The sequence below is a fragment of the Sitophilus oryzae genome, unplaced genomic scaffold (genome assembly GCF_002938485.1).
Source record: "Sitophilus oryzae breed Bouriz unplaced genomic scaffold, Soryzae_2.0 scaffold_551_pilon_pilon, whole genome shotgun sequence".
In the NCBI taxonomy this organism is placed as follows: Eukaryota; Metazoa; Arthropoda; class Insecta; order Coleoptera; family Curculionidae; genus Sitophilus; species Sitophilus oryzae.
This window is the reverse complement of record NW_022147142.1, coordinates 1228575-1253862: the sequence shown is the minus strand read 5'-3', so window position 1 is coordinate 1253862 and position 25288 is coordinate 1228575. Positions and strand designations below refer to the sequence as shown.

The 25288-nt window shown below is 34.9% G+C and overlaps 1 protein-coding gene, 1 long non-coding RNA gene and 1 pseudogene across 2 annotated transcripts; 2 read left to right on the top strand and 1 right to left on the bottom strand.

Annotated features, from left to right (window-relative positions):
- Positions 1–2566: 2566 nt before the first annotated feature.
- Positions 2567–3603, bottom strand: LOC115887028 (annotated as a pseudogene).
- A 685-nt stretch (positions 3604–4288) lies between these two features.
- On the top strand, positions 4289–6827 carry LOC115887072. The gene is made up of 2 exons (XR_004050996.1): positions 4289–5523; positions 6632–6827. It is a non-coding gene; the product is annotated as an uncharacterized LOC115887072 (long non-coding RNA).
- Positions 6828–9300: 2473 nt separating this feature from the next.
- On the top strand, positions 9301–9879 carry LOC115887027. The gene has a single exon (XM_030906350.1). It carries the CDS (start codon positions 9301–9303, stop codon positions 9877–9879), a length of 579 nt encoding a protein of 192 aa, XP_030762210.1.
- Positions 9880–25288: the final 15409 nt, after the last annotated feature.

Here is a 25288-nt window from a genome sequence, read left to right as displayed (position 1 = left end):
CTTGGTGTATGAGGGTTGATTGTCGCCACTATCTCCCCTCGTTCTTGTTTTCCTGGTGGCTTGCTGTACAGGGCAAGACGCATTTTGCTGCAGCGCTTCCAAAACGGCGGTGGTACCAATATTTTCTAGCGCTGCTGCAGTCCCTGGACTCCCTAGCGCTGATTTCTTGCGAAGAATGACTTCTCGATGTCGATCTTTCTCTGGACAGCCGTTTTACAGCTGTGGTCAGTTCGGAAACTTGTTTTTGTAAAGCTTCGAGGCTGTTTTGCTCTGTTGTACTGGAGACTGCTTGGACGTGACGGCGGCCTACGGTTTCATGGATTCGGTCAGCAATTAGTCCTAAGAGTGAAATATCGTTTCCGAATACTAACCAAATTGTTGGAATATGAGTGGGCAGCCTTTCGAGCCATAGTGTTTGTAAGGTTTTATCCGAAACCCGCCCCTCATTCAAGTTTTGAATTTTCATTGGCAATTGAGAAGGTTTCTGGTCTCCCAGAGTAAGAGTACTAAAAAGTTTCTTAGTTTTCTTAACATCGCTGTCTGCGAAACGAGTAATTAGCTTTTCCTTGAGTGATGGGTACTTATCTGAGCTTGGAGGGTTTCGGATTATCTGCAACTTCAGCGAGTACGTCACAAGTGAGGCTGGCCACTGTGTGGTCGAATTTGGAGTTGTCCGAGGTAATGCCAGCAGTTCAAAATTGGCATTCGATAGGGTAGAACCATAGCTCTGGCTCGGACTTCCAGAATTCCGGTGCTTTAAAACTAATGCGATGCACTTCGGGAGTTACCATTGGTAAGTTGGCGTCGTTGGCGGTTGCTGGCGTGGGTTCAGCCAATGGTTCAGCCATCCTTTTTGTCCTTGGAATCAACGTGGTAGAGCAGTTGGAATAGAACAGCAGGAACGAAGGAGTTATACAGGGTGTCCCCCAAAAAGTTACATATCAAAGATGTTTATTTAACATCCTATATATTAACAGATTTTCAAATTCTGGGAGAAAAATAATGGTGAGTTTCATTATGACTAAAATACAAGGTTTTTGACATATTTAACATTTTCTAGAAATAAAGAACATCTTTAAATTACAATAAAAGCTACCTAAATTGGAATTTACCCGGTATAACCTAATATGTTGTTAAATTAACTAAATTGTACTTTAAATCAAATTAAAACTTGACCCAAAAAGTTATACAGGGTAAGACAAAATTAATATTGAACATTGGTCACCTTTAAAAGCATGTTACTCTTTTATTTTAAATGGAACACCCAGTGTATTATTCCGATATTCAATGGAGAATTCATGTCTCTTCAAAATACTATTAAGGTTGCCTACCACTCAAACAAAGATTTTCCTAGATATTTTGATTTACATCATTTGATCTGCGTAGATCTTTATTAGTTGATAAAATCTAGGTGGCTGGTGATGATTTCTCTATTTATTTAAAGTATTTAAAAATAACAGATATGGATACGGAAGGTAATTTACTAATTATATACATTTTTGTTAAATAACTACCATTTTTATCTTATATGAGCAGGCATGGAAGAATTCGTTATTGTGGTAGAAAATTAAAATGTTCCACCTTCTACAACTACTTCTGCTGGACCAACAACAATACAAGGCTCTTAATCGACTTGCACAAAAAATATAAAAGCAAAGTGGGAACAATGGGGATGAAGAATTTTAAAACTATCTGGGAGAAAATAGCGAATGAGATTTCAGAAATATTGCAGAAAACAGTAACATCCAAAAATGCTGAAAACAGGTGGAAAGTACTTAACCGCAATTTCAAAAAATATGTTGACAATAAAAATTCAACAGGACGTGGTAGAAAGTTTTTGAGTTTGTGTCGGAAATGGAAGAAGCTTGTGGTAACAAAAAGAATATAAGGCCAAAAATTTTACTGGGAAATGAAATTCACATTCCAATGGGAGTTCAAAATGTTAAGCAGGGTCAAAAGCAAGAAAATGTTGAGCAAGGCCAAAGCCAAAAAACTGCTCAGACACAAAAAAAAAGTGATAAGAAAGAAGGACCGGCATTCTTACCAAGAAAACAGAAATCGGTTTCATCAACAGGTTCATCAAGACCAATTAATTTTGCTTCGTTTTAACAAAAAAGTGCAATTGTCGTATATACGAAATTCTATAGGGAGTATTGATTTATTTGTTTTGTTTTATTACATAAGTTGTTAAATTTCATAATGAGTTTTTATTTGTTAATTTTTGGTAGTTATTTGCTGTTATTTATTTTGTTGCTTTTTAATTTGATATTAATGAATCTCTATTTGTTTATTTTTGGTATTTAGTTAAGTTGCTAAATTTGATATACTTAATCCTGTTTAGTTTAGATTTTTTTTCTTTGATTATTTAAGTTCTTTAATTTGATATTAATGAGTTTTTATTTGTTTATTTTTGTTATAGTTTAGCTATTTCATGTTGTTAAATTTAATATTAATGAGTTCTTATTTATTTATTTTTGGCAGGTATGTTGGTAAATTTGATATAATGAGTTCCTGTTTAGTTTAGATATTTATCATATTTCATTAAGAAATGAGTTCTTGTTTATTTTTTAAATAAAAATTTGCATTTGTTTCACTTGATATTGAAGTTTGTGTTAGTTTTTTTTTCGGGTTTTTAAATTTAGATAAAATACCTATTTTGTTTGAAAATGTTTGTGATAGACTTTGACAAAATAATTTAAAAAATATATATTTTGAAAAATATTATAAACAATACTTTTAATGTAAATTACTTACAACAAAATTTCTAGCTCTTTGTGCATCTCGGTCACCATCCAAATCAATTTCATCATCAGGATCATCTATAACATGGGGCATATTTACAGGTAGCACTTCATTTTCTTTCAGAAACTCATTTGCCAAAGCAATATCGTGCAGAACACAAACTGCCCTTATGAAATGTACTCCATTTTCCGCAACTATATATGGTACATTTGTCTAAATTTCTGTTTTAGTACACCAAAACAGTACTCAATTACATAGCGATTTCTTGTTAATCTCACATTATAACGAGTTTGTGCCTGTCAATTGTCCTCGGTCCTTGAAAGGTGTCAAAAGATTAGCACAAAGTGGGTAACCACTATCCCCAAGGAGAATATATTGTCTTACATTTTTCTGAAGTGTTTGGCTCAGAGAAGAGTTTCGGTATACCCTACTATCGTGGACTGAACCAGGATATCCAATAAATACATCCCTAATTTTAAGTGTATGATCACAAATAACTTGCATCTGTAAGATGATTCAAATGAGTACCTACTAAATACTTATAATAATTATAGTTATCTAAGCTAAACTTACTTGAACAGAATAATAACCCTTTCTGTTAATGTATGAATCCGGATCATTCTCCGGCTTATCAATTTTCAGGTAAAATCCATCAATAGCATCAATAATATTGGGAAACCCATTGGCTTGGAAATGTTCAGCAATTTCTAGTTTTTCAGCTTCATTAGGCCAAACTATGACTTGAGGGGCCAAATTGCTCAGGAACACGGACACTCTTTGTATAATCCTTTCTAGGGATGACTTTGTTATGTTAAATCTATGGAACACATCTGCAAAACTCGCAGCTTCATGCCCAATAAACCACAAAAATATTTATATCTCATAATTTAGTATATTTATCAAAAAAATTGTACAATAAAATCTTAAATAATTAATTTACTTACATTATTGTGAGCAGAAATTTTTCCAAATTGACCACTACCGGTTGCGGTACAACAGTGACAGCCGAGTATAAAGCTAAAAGCCATAAAAAATACCATAGTTTTCAGTACAATATTCAGACCTAGCAGCGATTTAGGGACATGTTTATAGCCTTAGTACATAACAATGGTACGTTGCAAAATATTGAGAAATTTTATCATCTTCAATCCTGTTTGAAAGGTAAAGCTGCGCGAATGACTTCCATCTCTATCCCTTTCGGAGGCTAATTACGAAACAGCATTAATTGATTATCGGAAAGGTACGATAATCAAAATGCTAAAGCATATCTCAAAGAAATCTTTGATTTACCGTCATTAGGTAAATTTTTAGATACCGTTTTAAAAAATCTTCGAGCTTTGGAAAACTTTGGCGAATCTATGAAGTTCTAGCACGATTTTAATATATATTTTAAACTCTAAACTGAATTTTCCTACAAAATGTCAGTAGGAAAATTTTAGTAAGGATATTATATATAAGCCTAAAATCGACGATTTTTCCAAGTTTTGACGCAAAATTAAACAGAAATTCGTTATTTCGGCAAAAAAGTATTCAATCTTTAGAACAATCTGGTCCCATTTGTCCTTTGTGCAGCAATAAACATCTTATTTACGTATGCCCGAAATTTAAGTCACAGTAATATGAATGATCATATAAGTATTTTTACTGAGGATAATATTGCCACATTCTCAAAAAATTTCCAAACCCTTCGATTTATTATCGACAGCGCTAGTTTATGTTTTTGGCATAAATCGTGTTCCAGTTTCGTGCCATTTCTCACTCGATAGTGGCTCGCAATCGAATGTTATCACCCAGGATATGGTAACAACATTGAAGTTATGTACGCGAAAGATAAGTTTCCAGTTTCCGGAATAAATCAAATTAAGACAATTCACCAACAATTTGATACAACGATTCGCCCTTCATACAATTCAAGTATTTCTTGCTTAATTATTGATAAAATAAGCGATTTTACATCACAGATGTCTTTTAATATATCAAATCTAAAAATACCCGATTTTTTCATCACTGACCACGATTTTAATATAGCGTCAAGTATTGATATGCTTATCGGATCTTCACTTTTTTATAATTTACTCCTACTACTTATCTTACTTACTTATCTATCATATCTACTACTTACTCCTACTACTAATCTGAACTTCCATTGCGTTTTTTTTTTATGTTTTCAGCTGTTTCACTATTCTAATGTAATGTGCCTCATTTATTAAAATCTAAAAGATTTTTTTAAATATATTTTTAAAATTGCAGAGGACAAAAAAACAAATGCTATTTAGATGCTTTATATGAAATTGATAAAGCAGATCCTTTTGCGCTTAAAGCTGTAACGAAGTTACTATTTTTTTATATATTTAATTAACTTTTTCAATTTTTCCGCCGATTACGAATTTTATTTAGTTAATTTATCTTTCTACTCTTCCATACATTGATAATAATTGAACGCATTCCATGCGCTCGATGCAGCCCGCTTGGTACCGCTAGTACTAGATTGGCGTATCGAGACGCGCACCCGGCTCGGCGCACGCCGCCACCACGACGGTTTTCAACTGGAGGGAAGGACTGGGGAAAATAAGAAGCGACGCGCTAGCCAGAGAAAGGGAGTTCCCACACCACCACCACCGACAGTACTAGCACCAGCTCCAGCACCAGCACCAGCAGTCACAGTCGCCGCAGTCCGCCACGCAGAAGCCAGCACCGAGAACCAGCCGCCGCCTAGCAGTGGGAAAGCCTGCCGTCCTCCGTTTTTATCGAATTCACCGTCGCTCCGAAACCGCCCGCAAGGTAACCTTCAGGATTAGTTTGGTATAGTATTGAGTATCGAGAATTCATTGTTTATTTGGTTTTTAATATTTTTTTTTATTTTTTTCAGAAAGGAATCCTGTACCGTGGCAAGGTCTAAATAGTTAAGAATAAAATTCCAAAAGTAAAAAAAAATATTTTAAATATCAATAGCAAATCTGTAAAATCCAATACGCTTGAGTTATCAATAGGGACTTGGAAAAGCAAGTAAACTGTGAGTGAAAAAAAATCCCGGCAGTTTGCTTCAAACTCTAAATTCTTTATTGGTAATTTAGTTAAAAATCATTAAGTCAGGTCATAGATTTTTTTTAATCACTTAAAACATATTTGGGTTGTTAATGAGGACTAGGTAAAATAAGTAAGTTGTGAGTGCGAAAAATCCCGGCAAGTTGCTTCGAATTCCAGGTTCCTCATTGACTACTCAGATAAACTGTCTTTAGTTTTTTTTTCTTTCCGAAAACCACCCGCAGTAAATCATTCTATCAGTTCTATTAATAAATAAGCGGCATATCTCTAGTGAAGATTAGGAACGTAGGAAATTTGTGAGTGCGATAAATCCCGGCAGGTTTCTTATACACCGATCCCTTCACTATAGATATTCTCGCTGAACTCTTATAGTTTTCCGCATTTCCTTTCCTTCGTAATTTAATTTTTTTTTATTTCTTTCCGTTGCCTTATTTAGACCTTAGCCCCGCCGTACTTTTAATGTTAAATAAATATTTTTTTTTAGTATTTTCTTATTCTCACCGACATACTTTTAAAAATAAATAGAATAATTATTAGAACAATTTCTTGTTAACTCCGAAACATTTTTAATTCAATTAAATAGGAATTACAACATTTTCTTATTGACACACCCGTATACGTTTAATATTTTGACTAAAACATTGAATAGAATATTTTCAATTCTTTACACTATCACTCTCAAGTAAATTTTGTCTTCCTTTTTCTTTTTGAATTTATTAGCAAGTGCTAACATTAATTATTTTTTTTTTTATTTAAGAATAAATTATTTTTTTTATTATTAACTTGGGAGTGCCGTCCTTCCCCTAACAGTCTCTAGTTTTTATTAATATTCTTTTCTGTGTAGATTTGCTCCAACCCGGTGACGAGACTCTCCGCATCGGAGCCAATTTAAGCGCTAGGTGTCTCAACTAGCCACCTACACATCGCCTTGCCTTCCGCCCTGATTAAGAAGAAAGACATTTTTCTTTGAATCTAAAATAAACTTTTGACTTGTAAATAGTTTTGGGAAAACACGACCTGCTCTTTATTTTATAACTACAGACTATTGTTTAATTTATTTTTCCCCACCTCTGAGCTAAAAGAACTGCAACACTGCCATACTTCTCCACTGTTTAAAAGCTACCCGAACCGGCACTGGTGGGCCTCTAACCACTTATTAACTAGAGGTGGCGCCCGAGATCTTCTAAAAGCAACAATACAAGAAACTTAAGCGTCAGTAACGCAACTCAGAAAGAGCTTCGTTGCAAAGCCTAAGACTTTGCCTAAAATTAACAGATGGCCATATTAAGAATTGTGTGGCGTATGGGTGCAATAACTTAGTAAGATTTAGAACTTAGTAAGATAAGTATAATATATTGTAAGGACCCCAATATTCAGTTTCATACGTAAGTTTTAATGCAATTTTTTTTTTTTCTTTAAATCCGAATCACGATCGGGTTTTTGTGTTCTTTGATTTCCCTCAAACCACCAGAAATCCTTGAACTTTGGATTAAGGCAATAAGGCGATAAGTGATAATTGGAAGCCAGCTCGAACAAGTAGACTTTGCAGTGAACATTTTAAAATGTATTTCATTTGTTTTAGGGTTACCATTGGAGATGTTAGTTCATCAATTAAGTTATAAAGATGTTCCTCCAAGTAAAAGACAATACTCAGATCTTATGAAGCAGTTCACTCACACTCTGTATTTTTAAGCTCCTAAAGCATACAACTTTGTTAAAAAGCACTTCCTGCTACCAAATCCCAGAACAATTAGAAGGTGGTTGTCAACAAAAAACTGCTGCCCTGCTTTTCTTTCTGAGGTGTTGGAGTTTTTAAAGGTTGACATTCTTAAACAACCATGTTTAACACACTGTGCTTTAATTTTTGATGCAATGTCTATTCGTAAACGAATAATATGGGATCAACAACATGGAAAGTTTGTGGATTATGTTCATTATGGTGGAGCTGTAGACTGTAGATGTAAATCAAGACACTCCTGCTTCTGAAGCTTTATTTTTTCAAATTGTTTCTTATACTAATAGATGATAGTACCATATTGCTTATTTTGTAATTGATGCGAACACTCAAGCCCAGTTGATTAATTGTTGCCTTCGGAATTTATTTGAAATAGGAATAAGTATCCATTCAATCACTGGCGATGGAACGGCTGCTAATATGAAAACATATCAAACTTTGGGATGTAATTTCACAATTACAGGAAATATTATCCCACCATCTTTTAAGCCTTTTTATACACCCAGCCTTGCTAAACTTGGATCTTGCTCATATATGGTAAAATTAGCAAGAAATCGTTTGGCTGAAAAGAGCTTAACAGCTCCAAAAGGAAGTATTAAGTTCGACTTAATAAAAAATTTAAATGCCATTCAAAATGAGCAAAGATTAACCTTGGCAAATTCCCTAAGTTCTACTCATGTAAATTACGAAAACAAAATAATGAATGTAAGATTAGCGGCCCAAACATTAAGTAGTTCTGTTGCAAGTGCTCTAAAGTTTTTGCAAAAAGAAGGTTATCAAAATTTTCAGGACTGTGATGCAACTATTGAGTTTATGTACAATATTGACAAAATTTTCGACATGTTAAATGCTCGAAATCCATTTGGCAATAATTATAAATCGCCAATGCGAAAGGAATCGTTATCATATACTCGAGACACTTATGATAAAGTTACTAATAATTTATTGATTCTCAAAATTGATGCTATGCCTTTAATTTCGCATGGTCAAAAAACTTTTGCCTTGGGATTTATTATTACGATGTCCAGCATGTTAAAACTAGCCAATGACCTTTTTACTCAAACATCAGAATTATTAGATACACTTTGCGAGATTGCTATTTACACAAGATGGGGGTTCAACAGTACTAGCGGAAAGAATTACCAGGTCATGAAAACTCAGGTGAGGCAATATACTAGAAAAAAACATCCCTATTTTTATTGAAGCTGATGCAAGCACTCTGAAGGAGAACATAAAAAAATACCCAAAAAAGATAAAGACATGAAAACTCCATTTGGTTGACAGCTCTGAGTATAATATCTTCGCATTTCGAAACCAATTTTTCAGCAGGACGAGGCAACTTGCCATACTGTTGCCGCAATTCAATATTACGTGTTACGTGTAAATAGGTACGTGTCGAGAAAAATACCGGAAGTTTAAAAGACGCCTACATTCAAAAAAGAAGTGTAGGCCTGTATTCACCAGCGATACCACATTGTTCGAAATGAGAGCCTTTTTGGGCCTTTTATACTTACAAGGAATTTTCATATCTGGTCACGAGGACATTAGGTCAATGTGGGCTACGGATGGCACAGGAAGGTCTATTTTTCGCGCCACCATGAGTCTTGCTCGATTTTCATTTCTATTAAGTTGTATAAGGTTTGATGACGTCACAACTCGAAAAGAAAGGACTATTACAAATAAACTAGCTGCAATTTCAAAATTTTTTGATAATTTTGTCGAAAGTTCTAAGTTATAGTATAATGCTAATACCGTTTCGTGGGAGATGTTCGTTCAGAATGTTTATTCCCAGCAAGCCTGCCAAATATGGCATTAAAGTTCAAATTTTGACAGACGCAACGACTCATTATATGGTCAATGCAGAAATATATTGCGGTACTGAAATAGAAACAGCTGAACCCAAATCGAAGCTATCAAATCCTACAAGAGTTGTTTTACGACTAGCACAGTATGTTGAAGGGACTAAAAGAAATATAACTGGCGACAACCGGTATAGCTCAGTTGAACTTGAGGTTCTCAAAGAAAAAAAAACATATGTGGGAACTTTGAAGAGAAATAAAAGAGGCATACCTCTTGAATTTTTACCTCATAGGAATAGACAAGTTGATTTTTCAATTTTTGGATTTTCTGCATCTAATACCATAGTCTCTCACGTCCCGAAAAAAGGCAAAGGTGTCAGTTTACTTTCCAGCATGCACCCTAGTTCTTCAATAAACCAAGATACGCTGAAGCCAGAAATAATTCACTTTTATAATGAGACAACATCAGGAGTAGCCGCCCTATTTGCAAAGTGTGCGAAATATTCCACGTCTAGAAGAACAAATCGGTGGCCAGTAGCGATTTTTCATCCATCTTAAATATTGCTGGTATCAATTCTCAGCTAATATACCAATTTTCTAAAGATGGTGAAGAAATTTCGCGATATGACTTTATAAAACAACTTGGAATGCAGCTAATTGACGAGCACGTGCGTTCCAGAATGGTCAACCCTAAAGTACCAAGAAAATTCACAATTTAATAGCTGATATTCTACAAATCACAATTCCAGTTGAGAAAGAAGTCACAGAACCTATAATTAAAAGCAAGCGAAAGAGATGTGGTATTTGTCCCGCCAAGAAGGATAAGAAGACAGCCATTAATTGTGATGGTTGTAAAATACCAATTTGCAATCAATGTTGCAAAAAAATGTGTCCGAAGTGTTTAGATAAGTAGTTTGATGTTTTTTTTAATCCTTAAAGGTACCTTGTAAGTGTTTTGCTGAATAAAAGTTAGAATTTTCAAATTTAGGTAATTAATACATACATATGTATATATGTTATATTGGTTTTTCATAGACCTTTACACCTTTACCGATCAAGCACACCGATGGCCACATCCTGCCAATCGCCGCATCAGCAATATTGCGCCATCCGCAGTGGAAATCGCCGTAGCCGCGATCACACGATGTCAGCAAATCAATTCCTTATTTAAGCCAATGTATTGTAATTAAAAAACACTTATAATTTTGTATTTAATAAAGCACGTTATGTCAGTTTAATTTTTAATTTTAAATAATAATTTTAATAAAAAAATAAATAAATAATTAAAATAATAAAATAATTTACAATTAAAAAATTCATTTTTTAAAAAGTGAAATCCTCCAGAAGCATCATAACAAATTGGCGCAGTCTTTTGTAGGATTCGTAAAACGCTGGAAGAAAACAGCGGCGGATTCCAATCCCTTAACGAAAAAAAGAACCAGAGAACCCAACTCAAAGTACTAAGGATTAGGAATACCTGGTGAAGTCCCTGTTAGTCACGACGAGAACACGGTAACCTCATGGAAATAATATTAATGTAAGTACAAGAATTGTCACGTAGGTACATTTTTTTAGAAATCTCTAAAATAAATCTATTTATTTTCCGAAACTGTTCGATATTTCAATATATTCTTTATAATACAATATAAAATAAAAATAAATACAAATAATAATTTTGAACGTAGTTATAAGTAAATACATTTATTAAAATATTAAGAATATTTTTCTCTTTGAAAATAAAATAGTACTCTACTATTGTATATTTTATATTTTATAAAAAAAACAAAATAAAATAAAACCCGTAAACATTTAAGAAACTAAATAATTTTATTTAAATAATTAAATAAAATATAATATTTTATTAAAAAAAATATCTATCTAACATTATTAACTTCTTTAAATTAAAAATAATAAATCGCATAATAAATTTAATGGTCCTTTCGAAATTTTAGCACCGTTGGAATATTCTTTCACGAAGAAGATACTATCCGAGTATCTAATAATAAGTGGACTCTTTTGGTGTATAAGGAATTCGAACCGATAAAACAATCTATTTCTAGTGACAAAATTCTTTCTAACTTAACACATTCGATCAATCTAACCCTCGAATGATATCATTTAAACCTACAATACAAACGCACGTTAATCTTTTAACTCAGATTGCTGACTCTGTAAATTTAAAATTTAAAAAAAATGACATCAGAAACAAAGAAATATGAATTAAAAACAAGACGCGGCTTAATTAATGGTATAGGCAGTATTTTTAAATTTATAACAGGCAATTTAGACTCTTCAGATGGAGACTATTACAATGAATGTATTAATAAAATTAATCGCGACGAAAGGGAAATAGAAAATTTATTGAAAAGTCAAATATCTGTTACTACATCAGTTATATCAAATTTTAATTCTGTAACGTTTTTAGTTCGTTACATGTCTTTGATTATGATATATGATGTCTGGGCACAACCCTGTTATGGTTTGGCACAACCCTGTTATTGCTCTGTGGGAGCGCGCGCTGTCAACATCGCTTCTGTCAATTCTCTGTGATCTAACTTCACTTTTGGTTAGACTGTTTGGCCTGTCAGACGCGATTAGTCCCAGTTTTTGAGAAATGGTGATTATTTAAATCTTGCTGTGTAATCTGAATCAGCTGCCATTTCGAAGCTACAGGTAAAGCTGAGTTATTTTCCCTTTTAGATTCGATAATATTAGTGAATATATTTTAGGGTAGAGTTACGGATGTCCCAACTTGTATTTGTATTTGGCTGGCACGTTGGCGTCCCTTTGCTTTTGTCCTCCAGAATGTCATTTGGAAGAAAGGACAGATTGTTTATTATTTATTGAGCCCTAAGAAGTATTTCGAGGTAGGTTCATTTTGTTTATTAGACGGTGTTTGATTTTAAACAAGAGTTTCGTGTTCTTAGGGTCTTACGGACGGACCTTGTCTTACGGACAAGTGTCCAAGGTATGGACTATTTTTCAAGGTCCTAGTAGTGTTCTCTTGTGCCACTATCTTATGGAAGGATGTCCCATGGACAAGTGTCCCCAGTAGGATTGATTTGTCTTACACATAGAGTGCCCCAGCGTGGATGTGGCTTGAGCCCCGTGCTGCTTCACCCCCATTTCTAAGCCTGGATCGCCGACAGACAGTGCAGAGATGCAAGACCTCCTCGCGCTGCTACTGGTTGAAGCAGGGTTACATTAAAGAACAGCTAAGTGTAATTTTAAGTTCTAGTATTGCATTTAACACCTAAAATGTTTTCAGTCTTAAACAGTAACGTACATTTAAACTATAGCGTACAGACTATATTTAGTGGTTAGATTATTAAGAATATTTATGTCAATGCAGTAGTAAAAGTGTGATTTAGATTTTAGATTTCATAATATCACGCATTGTAATGGTATTACTTTCTATAGACATCATTATTACGCTATACTAATAGATGAATGACGAGATAGATTCTAGAATCTACAGGTTGCAACACATCTGATTGAACACCGTATAAATTTAACAATTTAAATAAAGTAATGCTACTTTTCTTATATTTTCTCTAATGTTACACGCATTGTATTTTCCTTATAGTCTTTACATAGAACGTTTTAATATTATTTACATATATAGTTTTATTCAACAGGTAACCACTATAATAATTATTAAAATTGTACAATGCTATTCACCATCAGAATTCGTCACGAATAAATATAGTCATTAGTTTTAAGTATTATACAATTGTGTTTTCTTTCTCTGTATATGCCTGGCGCCCAATATCTAGATATCTTTTGTTTATTATTATTGATTAATTTTCTCTCTAGTGAAATACCTTATCCACGACTGCTCTCCGATGAAAAGCTGCCGTTCGCAGTGGTAGTTGTTTTAAAAAACGCTACACATAATTTGGCACCCATAAACGTGGGGCCTTGAGAAATTTTTACTCGTAACATTTCACTGGAGTCTGACAATTTTTCTTATTAATTTTCTTACATTAATTTTTGTAGTTTAATCTTTTTTGGCATGATACAGAGGAAGAAACGGTTGTAGTTTCTCTTGGTACGATTTAAGACTGAAATTTCTATTCTCTTTCTTATTTTTGATATTTCTATTTATTATTATTTGGGTCTGTAGAATTTGTACAATTTCATATTACGGAGATATATCAGCTGGGTATTTTGGTATTTTTGATATTTTGATATATTTTTGAACCTGGTATACAGGTCGGTCAAGATTTAATGCTTGGACCTGAATTTTCTTTGGGGTTAAATTTTTTTTAATAGTTGTTTAAAATTTTTTTCTTGGTAGATACACTTGAAAGTTTATCTATTGTTGGGACTTCCTTATACAGGGTGGTCAATATTTTTTGTGACTTTGAAATTTTTTAAATTTCAAGGTGTTTGACATTTGATAAAGTTTGAAACTTTATATTTACAGACATTTTGGTTTGTATTTTTCCCTATACAGGGTGGACAAGCATTAAATTTTCGACTTTGATTTTTTTATCTCTAGGTGTTTGAAATTTGATATAAATTTTGGACGTTATACTTAATTGAGATTATTTTGATAATTTTACGATACTGGGTGGTCACAACTTGACCATTTTGAATTTGTTTTTGTTGATTAATTGATTGCAATTAATTTAACAGGTTTTGGAATTGTCGATAACGACAGGCTATATTATTTTTGATTTTTATCTTGACAATTTTGAATTTTTTTAAGATGGAGGTTACCGCTTTCCAGTCGGGTCATTTATTGATCGATGAGCTTAATTATGAACTTGAGATTAGACAGACTATCACGGAGCGTCCGATGAATGAGAAACGGAAGATTTTGTGCCGTTTATTAGAGAAGGAACGTATGAAACCTGGTTGTCTGATTGACATGTCATCGTACGATAAACCTTTTGAGCAAGATGTACTGAAATTAACTTTACAGTAGATTCTATTAAAACTTTGATTTCTGATTTTGAAGGTTCAGTTTCCGACTCTCTATTTAAGCGCATAAAGTCTAGATTGTTTCATGTGTTAGGCCGTATTAAGCGAGTTCCCTTGCCGTCAGTTGAAGACGAAGACGTGTTGAGACGCGCTAGAACTTTTAAAAACGAAACTTACGCTACTTGTATACAGTTAGAAGCAGACTTGCACGAACGCGTACAGCCTAGTAGAGCTGCCTCTCCAAATCTTTTAGGTTTCGGTGACCCTAGTAGTTTTCAGCCCATCATTAATGTACCTGCACCGGTTATTAATGTTGGTAGGTCTATAAATTTATCCGAATGGGGTATCAAGTTTAGTGGGGATGGTAGACAAGTTTTTAACTTTCTTGAACGCGTTGAAGAACTGGCATTATCGCGCAATGTAAACCGGGATGAGTTGTTTAGATCTGCGGTTGAGCTTTTTACCGGCGAAGCTTTTATCTGGTTTCGTAGTATTAAAGATTCGGTTCATGATTGGGAATCCTTAGTTAAACGGATTAAGTTAGATTTTCTTTCGGCTGAAATTGATGATGACTTGTGGGATCAGATTAAGGGGCGTAAACAGAAGAAAAATGAGACTGTTGTAATTTTTGTTTCGCACATGGAAGCTTTATTTTCTCGTTTGAGTCACCCTCCTCATGAAACGACTAAAGTTAAAATCTTGAGGAAGAATTTATTGGCTATTTTTTCAAATCAGCTCGCGTTAGTTGATATAGTTTCAGTATCAAATTTAGTGGACATGTGTCGGAAACTAGAGGCGAATTTACGTCCAGTTAACGAGCAATCGGTTGCTCATGTTTGTAGTTGTAGTACTAGCGGTCAAGCTGGATCCAGTTCAAGTCAGTCACGTAGCGTGAAGTCTCCTGTCTCAAATTCTGTTAATAATTTTAGAAAAAATTTGAGTAAAAATTTTAAGCAAAATAAAGCAGCACATCCTATAAATACTCCAACCAGTACATCCAAGAACCAAGTACAAGTTCAGTACCTAAAACTCCTTCTACATGTTGGAATTGTGGCCAACAAGGACATTTGTTTTATAATTGTAAATTACAGAGTAAAACGTTTTGTTATCGTTGTGGTTTACCAAACGTAACTATGAGAAATTGTCCTAAGTGTTCAAAAAACTAGTGATAGAGGCGCGTAGGCCCAGTCGACGAACCTCTTCTAGATTTAATATCACAGATTGGGAATCTTGGCTTCGGACAGTTCGGAATTTTCTTAAACGAAGAACTCCGAAGAGACTAAAAACTGATTCTAAAATTTCTACCATTTTATTTAAAAAGCCTTTGGACAATAGATTTTTTATTAAGATAGATGTTTTTTCTCATGAGTTTACAGTACTTATTGATTCTGGTTGTACAACCACAGTGATTGGTTCAGAAGGTATAAATTTTCTTACTAAACTTGGCATAACTAAAAATTCTTCAACTTTTTCGACAGTTAGTTTAGCTGATGGTTCTAAAAGAGATGTAGTGGGTGTAATAGATCTACCGATTGTTGTAGATAAGTGCTGTTTTGTTATTTCTGCTTTAGTAGTATCGTCTCTTAAGCTCAGTTTTATTTTAGGCAGCGACTTTTTTACACAGAGTGCTGCAATTATTGATTATAAGACAAATAGTTTTCGCATTCAGAATTGTCAAGATTGTGTTCTTGGTGCTCAAGACTTTGAGGGCGATTTTAATTTTAAAAATAATGATTTATTTTCGATTGATGATTTAACGACTAGACAGCAGAACACGGCTGAAACAATTATTCGATCTTTTGAAGTAATTGATAGCGAACATCGTCTTGGAAGGACGAATAAAATAGAATTAACTATAGAAACGGGAGACGCAAAGCCTTTTAAGAAAAGACCTTATTTATTATCACCGTATATGCATAAAATTTTGAACGATGAGTTGGACGACATGCTCAAATTGGGTGTTATTGAACCTTCTTCTAGTCCTTGGTCTTCTCCAGTTCTTTTAGTTAAGAAAAAAACTGGCGAGTATCGGTTTTGTTTCGATGGACGTCCACTCAACGAGGTGACTAAGCATGACAGTTATCCTCTACCCCGTATCGATAGGATTCTAAATATGTTGCGTGATGCAAAATTTATTTCTTCAATAGATCTCAGGAAATCTTTCTGGCAAATTCCACTCCATCCTTCGTCTAGAGAAAAGACAGCGTTCAGTGTGATAGGACGTGGATTATTTCAGTTTGTAACCATGCCTTTTGGTCTTTGTAATGCTGCTCAGACACAACAACGTTTGATAGATTCAATTTTTGGTCCACAATATGAACCAAATATTTTTTGTTATTTAGATGATATTATAGTTTGTTCTGCTACTTTTGAAGAACATATAAGCTGTTGTCCGTTGTCAGAGATAAGCTTAAAGAAGCTAACCTTACTATAAATACCAAAAAGTGTGAGTTCTTTAAAACATCTCTTAAATTTCTTGGATATGTAGTTGGTGGTAACTCTTTACGCACCGATCCAGATAAAATTTCGGCTATGATTAATTATCCTCGTCCAACCACCACAACTGAAGTCAAACGCTTCATTGGTCTTTGCTCTTGGTACAGACGTTTCATTAAAGATTTTTCTACGTTAGTTTCGCCGATTAATGATTTATTAAAGGGCAAAAAGAAGAAGAGAGAGTCTATCTCTTGGTCTTCTGAAGCCGAATCTTCTTTTATTAAGATTAAGGAAGCTTTAGTTTCTTCACCTGTCTTGTCACAACCAGACTTTTCGCAGCCTTTTACAATCCAATGTGATGCTTCGAATACAGGACTTGGAGGTGTCCTTACACAAGTCTTAGACGGAGAGGAAAAAGTTATAGCTTATGCTAGTCGTTCATTGTCTAGAGCGGAACGTAACTATTCTGTTACGGAACGCGAATGTCTTGCGGTCATTTTTTCGATCGAGAAATTTCGTCCTTATGTCGAAGGTACTAAGTTTACCGTTATTACTGACCATTATTCTCTACTTTGGCTTAGTAATTTGAAAAACCCTACAGGGAGATTGGCTCGTTGGTCGCTTAGGTTGCGACAAAATTCTTTCGATTTAGTCCATCGTAAAGGGGCGGATCATGTTGTTCCAGACGCATTGAGTCGCATGTTTGAGGAATCAGTTCCACCAGAAATATCCACCCTTGGAGTTGATATTGATAGGATCGACCCTTGGTATGCGAACTTGCGCGAACAGGTTCGTGCATCACCGGATCGGTACCCTCAGTGGAAGCTCGAGAGTGAGATGCTGTACAAGTTTGTCCCTTGTTACTTACCTGTTAAAACTAACATTCTGGAATGGAAAATTTTAGTTCCTAAGCCTCAAACGTATGATATCATTCGCTCTTGTCATGACCCTTCTACTTCAGCTCATCTTGGCTTCTATAAAACTTTATCTCGCATTCGGGAGTTATATTACTGGCCTAAAATGCGCCATCAAGTACTAAGATATGTTCGTTCATGTAAAGTTTGTGGAGCACAGAAAGCCACAAATGCTGCGAGAATAGGTTTTATGGGGAAAGAGAAAGAAGCAAAATTTCCATGGCAGATTATTGCTGTAGATCTTGTAGGACCTCTACCGCGTTCTAAGAAAGGGTTTACATGGTTATTAGTAGTTGGAGATTGGTTTTCCAAATATACGCTAGTACATCCTCTACGTACGGCTACAGCCAAGAATATTAGTAACTTTATAGAGAATAATGTGTTTTTAGTCTATGGTGTACCTCAGTATGTGATTTGCGATAACGCACCGAATTTGAGTGGTAGAGTCTTGCGTGATTTGTGTTCTCAATATCGAGTCCAGAAGATTCTGTTCAACGCTGTGTATTCGCCTCAGTGCAATTTTGTAGAGCGCAGTAATCGAACGGTTTCTACGGCAATTCGTTGTTACATTGATGAACATCAAAATTGGGATGCAGAGTTACCTAAAATTCAGTTTGCGATTAACACCAGTCGTCACGAAATCACAAAGGTTACACCTTCTTTTTTGAATTTTGGTCGTCATGTACCCGTGTCTGGGGATTATTATGGTTCAGATGCCATGAATAATGTTGATTTTGAGATTTTACCTGGCGATAGAAAGGGTTATGCTGCCGAACTTGGAGGTTTACGCGATTTATTTTTGGATGTTAGGAAAAATATGCATAAGGCTTATCTTCAGTACGCAAATGCATACAATCTCCGAAAGAGAGAGATCTCGTTTAGTATAGGAGATAAGGTATGGCGTCGCAACAAGGTTTTGTCGAATGCAGCTAACAAATTCGCGGCTAAGCTAGCACCCAAGTTTGTTTTATGTACAGTAACTAAGAAACTTTCACGCCTTGTTTATACTTTGTCGAATCCTGATGGATCTACTGCCGGAAATTGGCATGTTAAGGATCTTAAGCCTTACAGTCCCGTAGAAGATGATTCTTCTAGTTCGTCTATGCATTCTGATGCATGAGACTTATGTTTTAGTTTTCCGGCCGTGCGATATATTTGTCTGGATGACATCTATATCGAATATAGTTTTTCTCGTTCTCGAGAGATACATTTGTCTTGACGACATCTGTATCATATTTAGTTTTTTGTGGGTCATTCCCATGAGATATATTTGTCTTGGTGACATCTATATTATATTTAGTTTTTGGGTCATTCCCATGGGATATATTTGTCTTGGTGACATCTATATCATATTTAGTTTTTTTTTGGTCATTCCCATGAGATATATTTGTCTAGGTGACATCTATATCATATTTAGTTTTTGGGTCATTCCCATGGGATATATTTGTCTTGGTGACATCTATATCATATTTAGTTTTTTTGGGTCATTCCCATGAGAGATATTTGTCTTGACGACATCTATATCAGATTTAGTTTTTTGGTAAATTTTGGCAGTAAAATCCCATACAGCCGGATTTACAGATACTTGGAGATTCTTATTAGCATACATAGAGGGGTGACGATTTCTCTATTGTACTGCAGATTCTCTATTTATTTTTTTTTGGTTTTGGGGTGGTTGTTTCGCGAGCAATCATACCATTATTTTGGTTTAGGATAGCTATCAGCAAGATAATTGTAGGTTTAGTGCCAGATGAGTTGTCATGAAGACAACTACATCCTGTATGACTGTTGGGAAATAGTCATACGTTTATTTAGGTTAAGTTTAGCTTAGTATAGTACTTTAGGTTATGTACAGTAGTTGTACATATTGGAGTTTGGATTGGAGCAATGTCGCTTCGGACATGTTTGTGACTGTAGTCAGTTTTGGGTTGAACCTAGTACTGGTTTGTTGTAACTCTTTGAGTTTGGTTGTCATTTTGACATTTGTCTTGCATGATTTGTTTGTTTTGTGTTGATCTATGGCTATGACCTAGTCTATGGTCATGGTTTGGGCCGTGTGGCTCGTATCCGCTCTACATGGTGGGCGAGTTGAGTGTGCTACTGGTTAGTTGCATACTCAACAGTAAAGAATAGCCATGTACGGGTTCCTCGTGACGGTAAGAGTCCGTCAAATGCCACCGTAGTATGTGATAAGTCTCAAAACATCGAGAGTGTCGGAAATTTTTTCCGTACACCTTATCCACATACTACGTATATGGTATTGCGTGTGTGGTGTTGTATGGGTGATGTTACGTATGTGGTACTACGTAAATAGTGTTACATATGTGGTATTACCTGTACACCATTACTTCATCGTAATACCTATTTAATAGGTTTTACTTTAGTAAGTAAAACCTATATTTATTCATTTTCTAAATTGATTCGATTGACATACCTGGTTAGGGTTCCGTCGCCATTTGCTTGACAGGGCGTTGACCTTCCGTCAACTACCCTAGGCGATGCGTATTTTGTTTTTCCTTTCTTTCTGAGCTAAAGCTCAGAAGGTTTTTAGTTGTATTTTTTTATGTAGAGTCATTTTGGGGTATCGTTATAGATATGCTCTATTTATCCCATTTTAGTTGATGTACACTACAGTGCATCCCCTCGTGCTGACAGATGTAGGGTATTATTTTTCCACATTCATTTCATTTTAACTTTTCTTTACAGTTCTGTCTCTTGGTGATTATCTCTGCTTTTTGTTGTTGTTGGTTCCAGTCACTGCGTTGGAGAGAAGGGTTGAGCTAGTGCAAGTTTTGTTGAGGTGTTGAGGTTCGGGTAACCTTCTTCAGCCTCTGTTGCTCTAGTCTGTAATTCCTTGTCTGACGTTGTTAGTATGATACATTCCGTTTGAGAGAAGGTTTGAGCTGGAACAGTATATTTGTCTGGTTGTCTTGGTCTTGTAGTACCGACCGTCAACCTTTACTGCTCTAGTTCCATATAATTCCTTGTCTGGCGTTGTTAGTATTGTTCATTCCGTCCGAGAGAAGGTTTGTACTTGCACAGTAAATTTGTTTGGTTGTTTTGGTTTTAGGTTACCGGCCGTCGTCTTTTATAGCTGCTCTAGTAGTGTAGTGTTCCTTCTCTGGCGTAGTTGATCTGACATGAGCTAGAATGTTGGTTTCAGAAACTATCACCAAGGTTATAAACCGAGACGTATCGATACCATGAATCGATCGACGTTCTCTTTAATTATTTTTTTGAGTCGCGTTGTTTTAGAACATAGCGTTATTAATTTTGAGTCTGCACTTGTCTAGCCTGAGTTATCGATAATTTACACCTATATCGTTATAAAACACCTAACTATAGCAGTATTTATTAATCTTGCATACCCTAATAGCTGATGTACCTCCGTATTATTTTATATTAGCAGAACAATGACTCGAGTATCTCTGTACTTTACGGCGTATCCAGTAACCAGCAGCTTTAGTAATTTTACACCTTTAAATTTTTTAAGATCTCCAGCGTCATGTATCCTGAAATTTTCGAAGTAGTTCTCTTCTTTTGACTTTTTTTACTATTCCCAGATTTGTGAAAAAGAAAGTGTACCTTTTTTAGTTCGTTACATGTCTTTGATTATGATATATGATGTCTGGGCACAACCCTGTTATGGTTTGGCACAACCCTGTTATTGCTCTGTGAGAGCGCGCGCTGTCAACATCGCTTCTGTCAATTCTCTGTGATCTAACTTCACTTTTGGTTAGACTGTTTGGCCTGTCAGACGCCATTAGTCCCAGTTTTTGAGAAATGGTGATTATTTAAATCTTGCTGTGTAATCTGAATCAGCTGCCATTTCGAAGCTACAGGTAAAGCTGAGTTATTTTCCTTTTAGATTCGATATTATTAGTGAATATTTTTAGGGTAGAGTTACGGATGTCCCAACTTGTATTTGTATTTGGCTGGCACGTTGGCGTCCCTTTGCTTTTGTCCTCCAGAATGTCATTTGGAAGAAAGGACAGATTGTTTATTATTTATTGAGCCCTCGGAAGTATTTCGAGGTAGGTTCATTTTGTTTATTAGACGGTGTTTGATTTTAAACAAGAGTTTCGTGTTCTTAGGGTCTTACGGACGGACATTGTCTTACGGACAAGTGTCCAAGGTATGGACTATTTTTCAAGGTCCTAGTAGTGTTCTCTTGTGCCACTATCTTATGGACGGATGTCCCATGGACAAGTGTCCCCAGTAGGATTGATTTGTCTTACACATAGAGTGCCCCAGCGTGGATGTGGCTTGAGCCCCGTGCTGCTTCACCCCCATTTCTAAGCCTGGATCGCCGACAGACAGTACAGAGATGCAAGACCTCCTCGCGCTGCTACTGGTTGAAGCAGGGTTACATTAAAGAACAGCTAAGTGTAATTTTAAGTTCTAGTATTGCATTTAACACCTAAAATGTTTTCAGTCTTAAACAGTAACGTACATTTAAACTATAGCGTACAGACTATATTTAGTGGTTAGATTATTAAGAATATTTATGTCAATGCAGTAGTAAAAGTGTGATTTAGATTTTAGATTTCATAATATCACGCATTGTAATGGTATTACTTTCTATAGACATCATTATTACGCTATACTAATAGATGAATGACGAGATAGATTCTAGAATCTACAGGTTGCAACACATCTGATTGAACACCGTATAAATTTAACAATTTAAATAAAGTAATGCTACTTTTCTTATATTTTCTCTAATGTTACACGCATTGTATTTTCCTTATAGTCTTTACATAGAACGTATTTAATATTATTTACATATATAGTTTTATTCAACAGGTAACCACTATAATAATTATTAAAATTGTACAATGCTATTCACCATCAGAATTCGTCACGAATAAATATAGTCATTAGTTTTAAGTATTATACAATTGTGTTTTCTTTCTCTGTACATGCCTGGCGCCCAATATCTAGATATCTTTTGTTTATTATTATTGATTAATTTTCTCTCTAGTGAAATACCTTATCCACGACTGCTCTCCGATGAAAAGCTGCCGTTCGCAGTGGTAGTTGTTTTAAAAAACGCTACAATTCTACTATTAGAAAGTTGCAGATCGATGAAGAAAGTTTTAATGAAAACATCGCTGAAATTCAAACTTCTATGTCAAATCTATCCGATGATTTTGCGTTTTATGAAAGTAAAATAAAAGCTCTAGACATATGCCAATCTCTAATGGAAAGCTATGTATTTTTAGAAGATTCTCTTAATGACATTTTGAACGCCATCACATTCGCGCGTTTAAGAATACTACACAGTTCTATAATCACACCTAGAGATCTAGTATTTTCTCTTCAAGATATTTCAAAATCTCTCTCTAAAAATAATTTACCTTTACCGAAATATTCTTCCAACATTGGTCAATACCTTGACATAGTAGAATTAGAGGCCTATCAAACAGAAAATAAAATTGTATTTGTTCTTAAAATTCCTCTAATTGAACCTGAAACTTATACTCTTTTTAAAATCTTTCCTATTCCATTATTGGATAATCGAACAGGTATTTATCACATTCTATCCACTTTAATAAAATTTATTGCGCGAGATGACAATTCTTTACTGTACATACTTCCCGAAGATCTACAAACATGCAAACAGTTACAAACTAATGTCAAGATTTGCTCTGATCTACTCCAATTTCCAATAGACATCGATGCTATTTGTGAAGCACAACTTCTGAGACAGACAAACAAACTACCACGAACATGTCAGACGTCTCTACTCTTAGTAACCGACTACAACGTTCAAGAAATTGAGCAAAACTATTGGCTGATATCCATCTCCGATCTCATACCAATAGCAATCAAGTGTGAAAATTGTGAGATGATTACCTACATGTCAAGAACAAACTATCTCTTAAGACTACAACCGAATTGCAATGCATTTATAGAAAGCACAGAAGTACAGAAATGTTATTTACAGAAGCCACCCTGTAAAAATTCCCTTCGATTGCTGCACACATCTACCAGATAAATTTCATATTCCCGAACTGAAACCGATTAAATTGAGTAATTTAGACATGGATGATCTCAATATAGCTCAACATAGGCTCAACCAATATCAACGCTAAGTCTTACTGATGGCAGCGATCCAAAACCTCCCGAACCACAAGTTCATAGACTTCAACAGAGATTCAGGAAGATCCTGCCCAGAAGAAGCAGCATCCACCCAGAGGAGCCAATAGAAGAAGAAGCCTTCGAATTACCTCTCCCCTCTTTGCCATAAGAGACCGACACCGAAGGAGGAGGGCTCTTCCAAAATATGAATATAAACGAATGTTGTTTTTTATTGACATGCTTAAATGAAAAATTATGAGGTTAATTTTGATGCACGAGTGTCATTCGGTAGAATACTTCCCGAATAAAAAACATGAAAATACATAGATTTTTTAAAAACATTTATTTGAACATATTAAAAAAAATCTATTTAAAAATGAAGCAATAAAATGAAACAGAACTTATAATATTAGATATTAAAAATTAACATGAAGCATTGCAGTGAAAAACACAGTTATAAAAATTATTATGTTTAGATTCCGTTGCGGTACTTCAAGATGCTGAATTTGAATTGAAATTAAAAGAACCTATAGTAGGTACAAAAACACACACACATTAGTAGTATTACTATAACTTGTAGCAGTTTCATTGTCTCTTATTTTTTCTACCAAATTTGCATGATGTTCATCATCGAGTTGAAGGTAAGGTATTGACTTCGGGTTTGCGTGCCCAGTTATTTTGACCATTGTGTTCTCCTCAACCCCCTTCTTTGTTAGGATCGACACAGCTGTTGCACGTAGCGAATAATTAATAATTTTTACTTTCTCCGTAGCCAAACCTTATTTTTTCGCTTCGATAGACACCCATTGAGCAATCGTATTTTTCCCAGCAGGAAGGTTCTTGAACCATTTACCCATTTTCCAGGAAGGATTTACAGTTAAAAACAATCTGGAAACATTAATTAATTTTCTTTTTTCCATAAATTTTTTGAATAGCCTTACTGGACATATATCCGGTTGACCTCTACTTATGACCAGCCATTTTGACGGAGCACAAGGTATCTCCTCCTTGAGTTTTTTGCAAACCATCGGGACATTCTTCATAACAATTTCGTACCATCAATTTGAAATCTTCGTATTTGAGTGCCTTAGAGCTTTCTTTTCTTTTTAGAGGGTCCATCTGCAATTCCATCCTTTTGGCACATTTTGCCTCCCGGGATATTTTAAATTCGGTGTCAGTAAAAGTCAGTCCGTCCCATTATCGACACTCTGGGGCGCCATTCTCGACCCTTCGCATCGATCAAGGTCATTCGTATTTGAGATATATCAGAATGAAATTTGAATTTTATGTCTTGACTCTTCATGCGGATTCGTATATGCATTTTATCACTCGCATGTACAACGAGCGGTAATTAGTAGTCGTATTGTCAAAAATGGAGTTTATATTTATTAATCACGTTAATAATTTCCTAAATCCTGATAATTAATTAAATAATCCGAATCCTATTATTGCTTATGATCCGTTAAGGGTTTTAAATGATAGATAATTTATTCAAATGTACAGAATATCAAAGGATTTATTAAGATTTTTAAAAAATATTTTGCGACCCTACATAAAAGATAGAGTTCGGGCAACAGATTTGTGTGTTTCTGTAAGTAAACTTT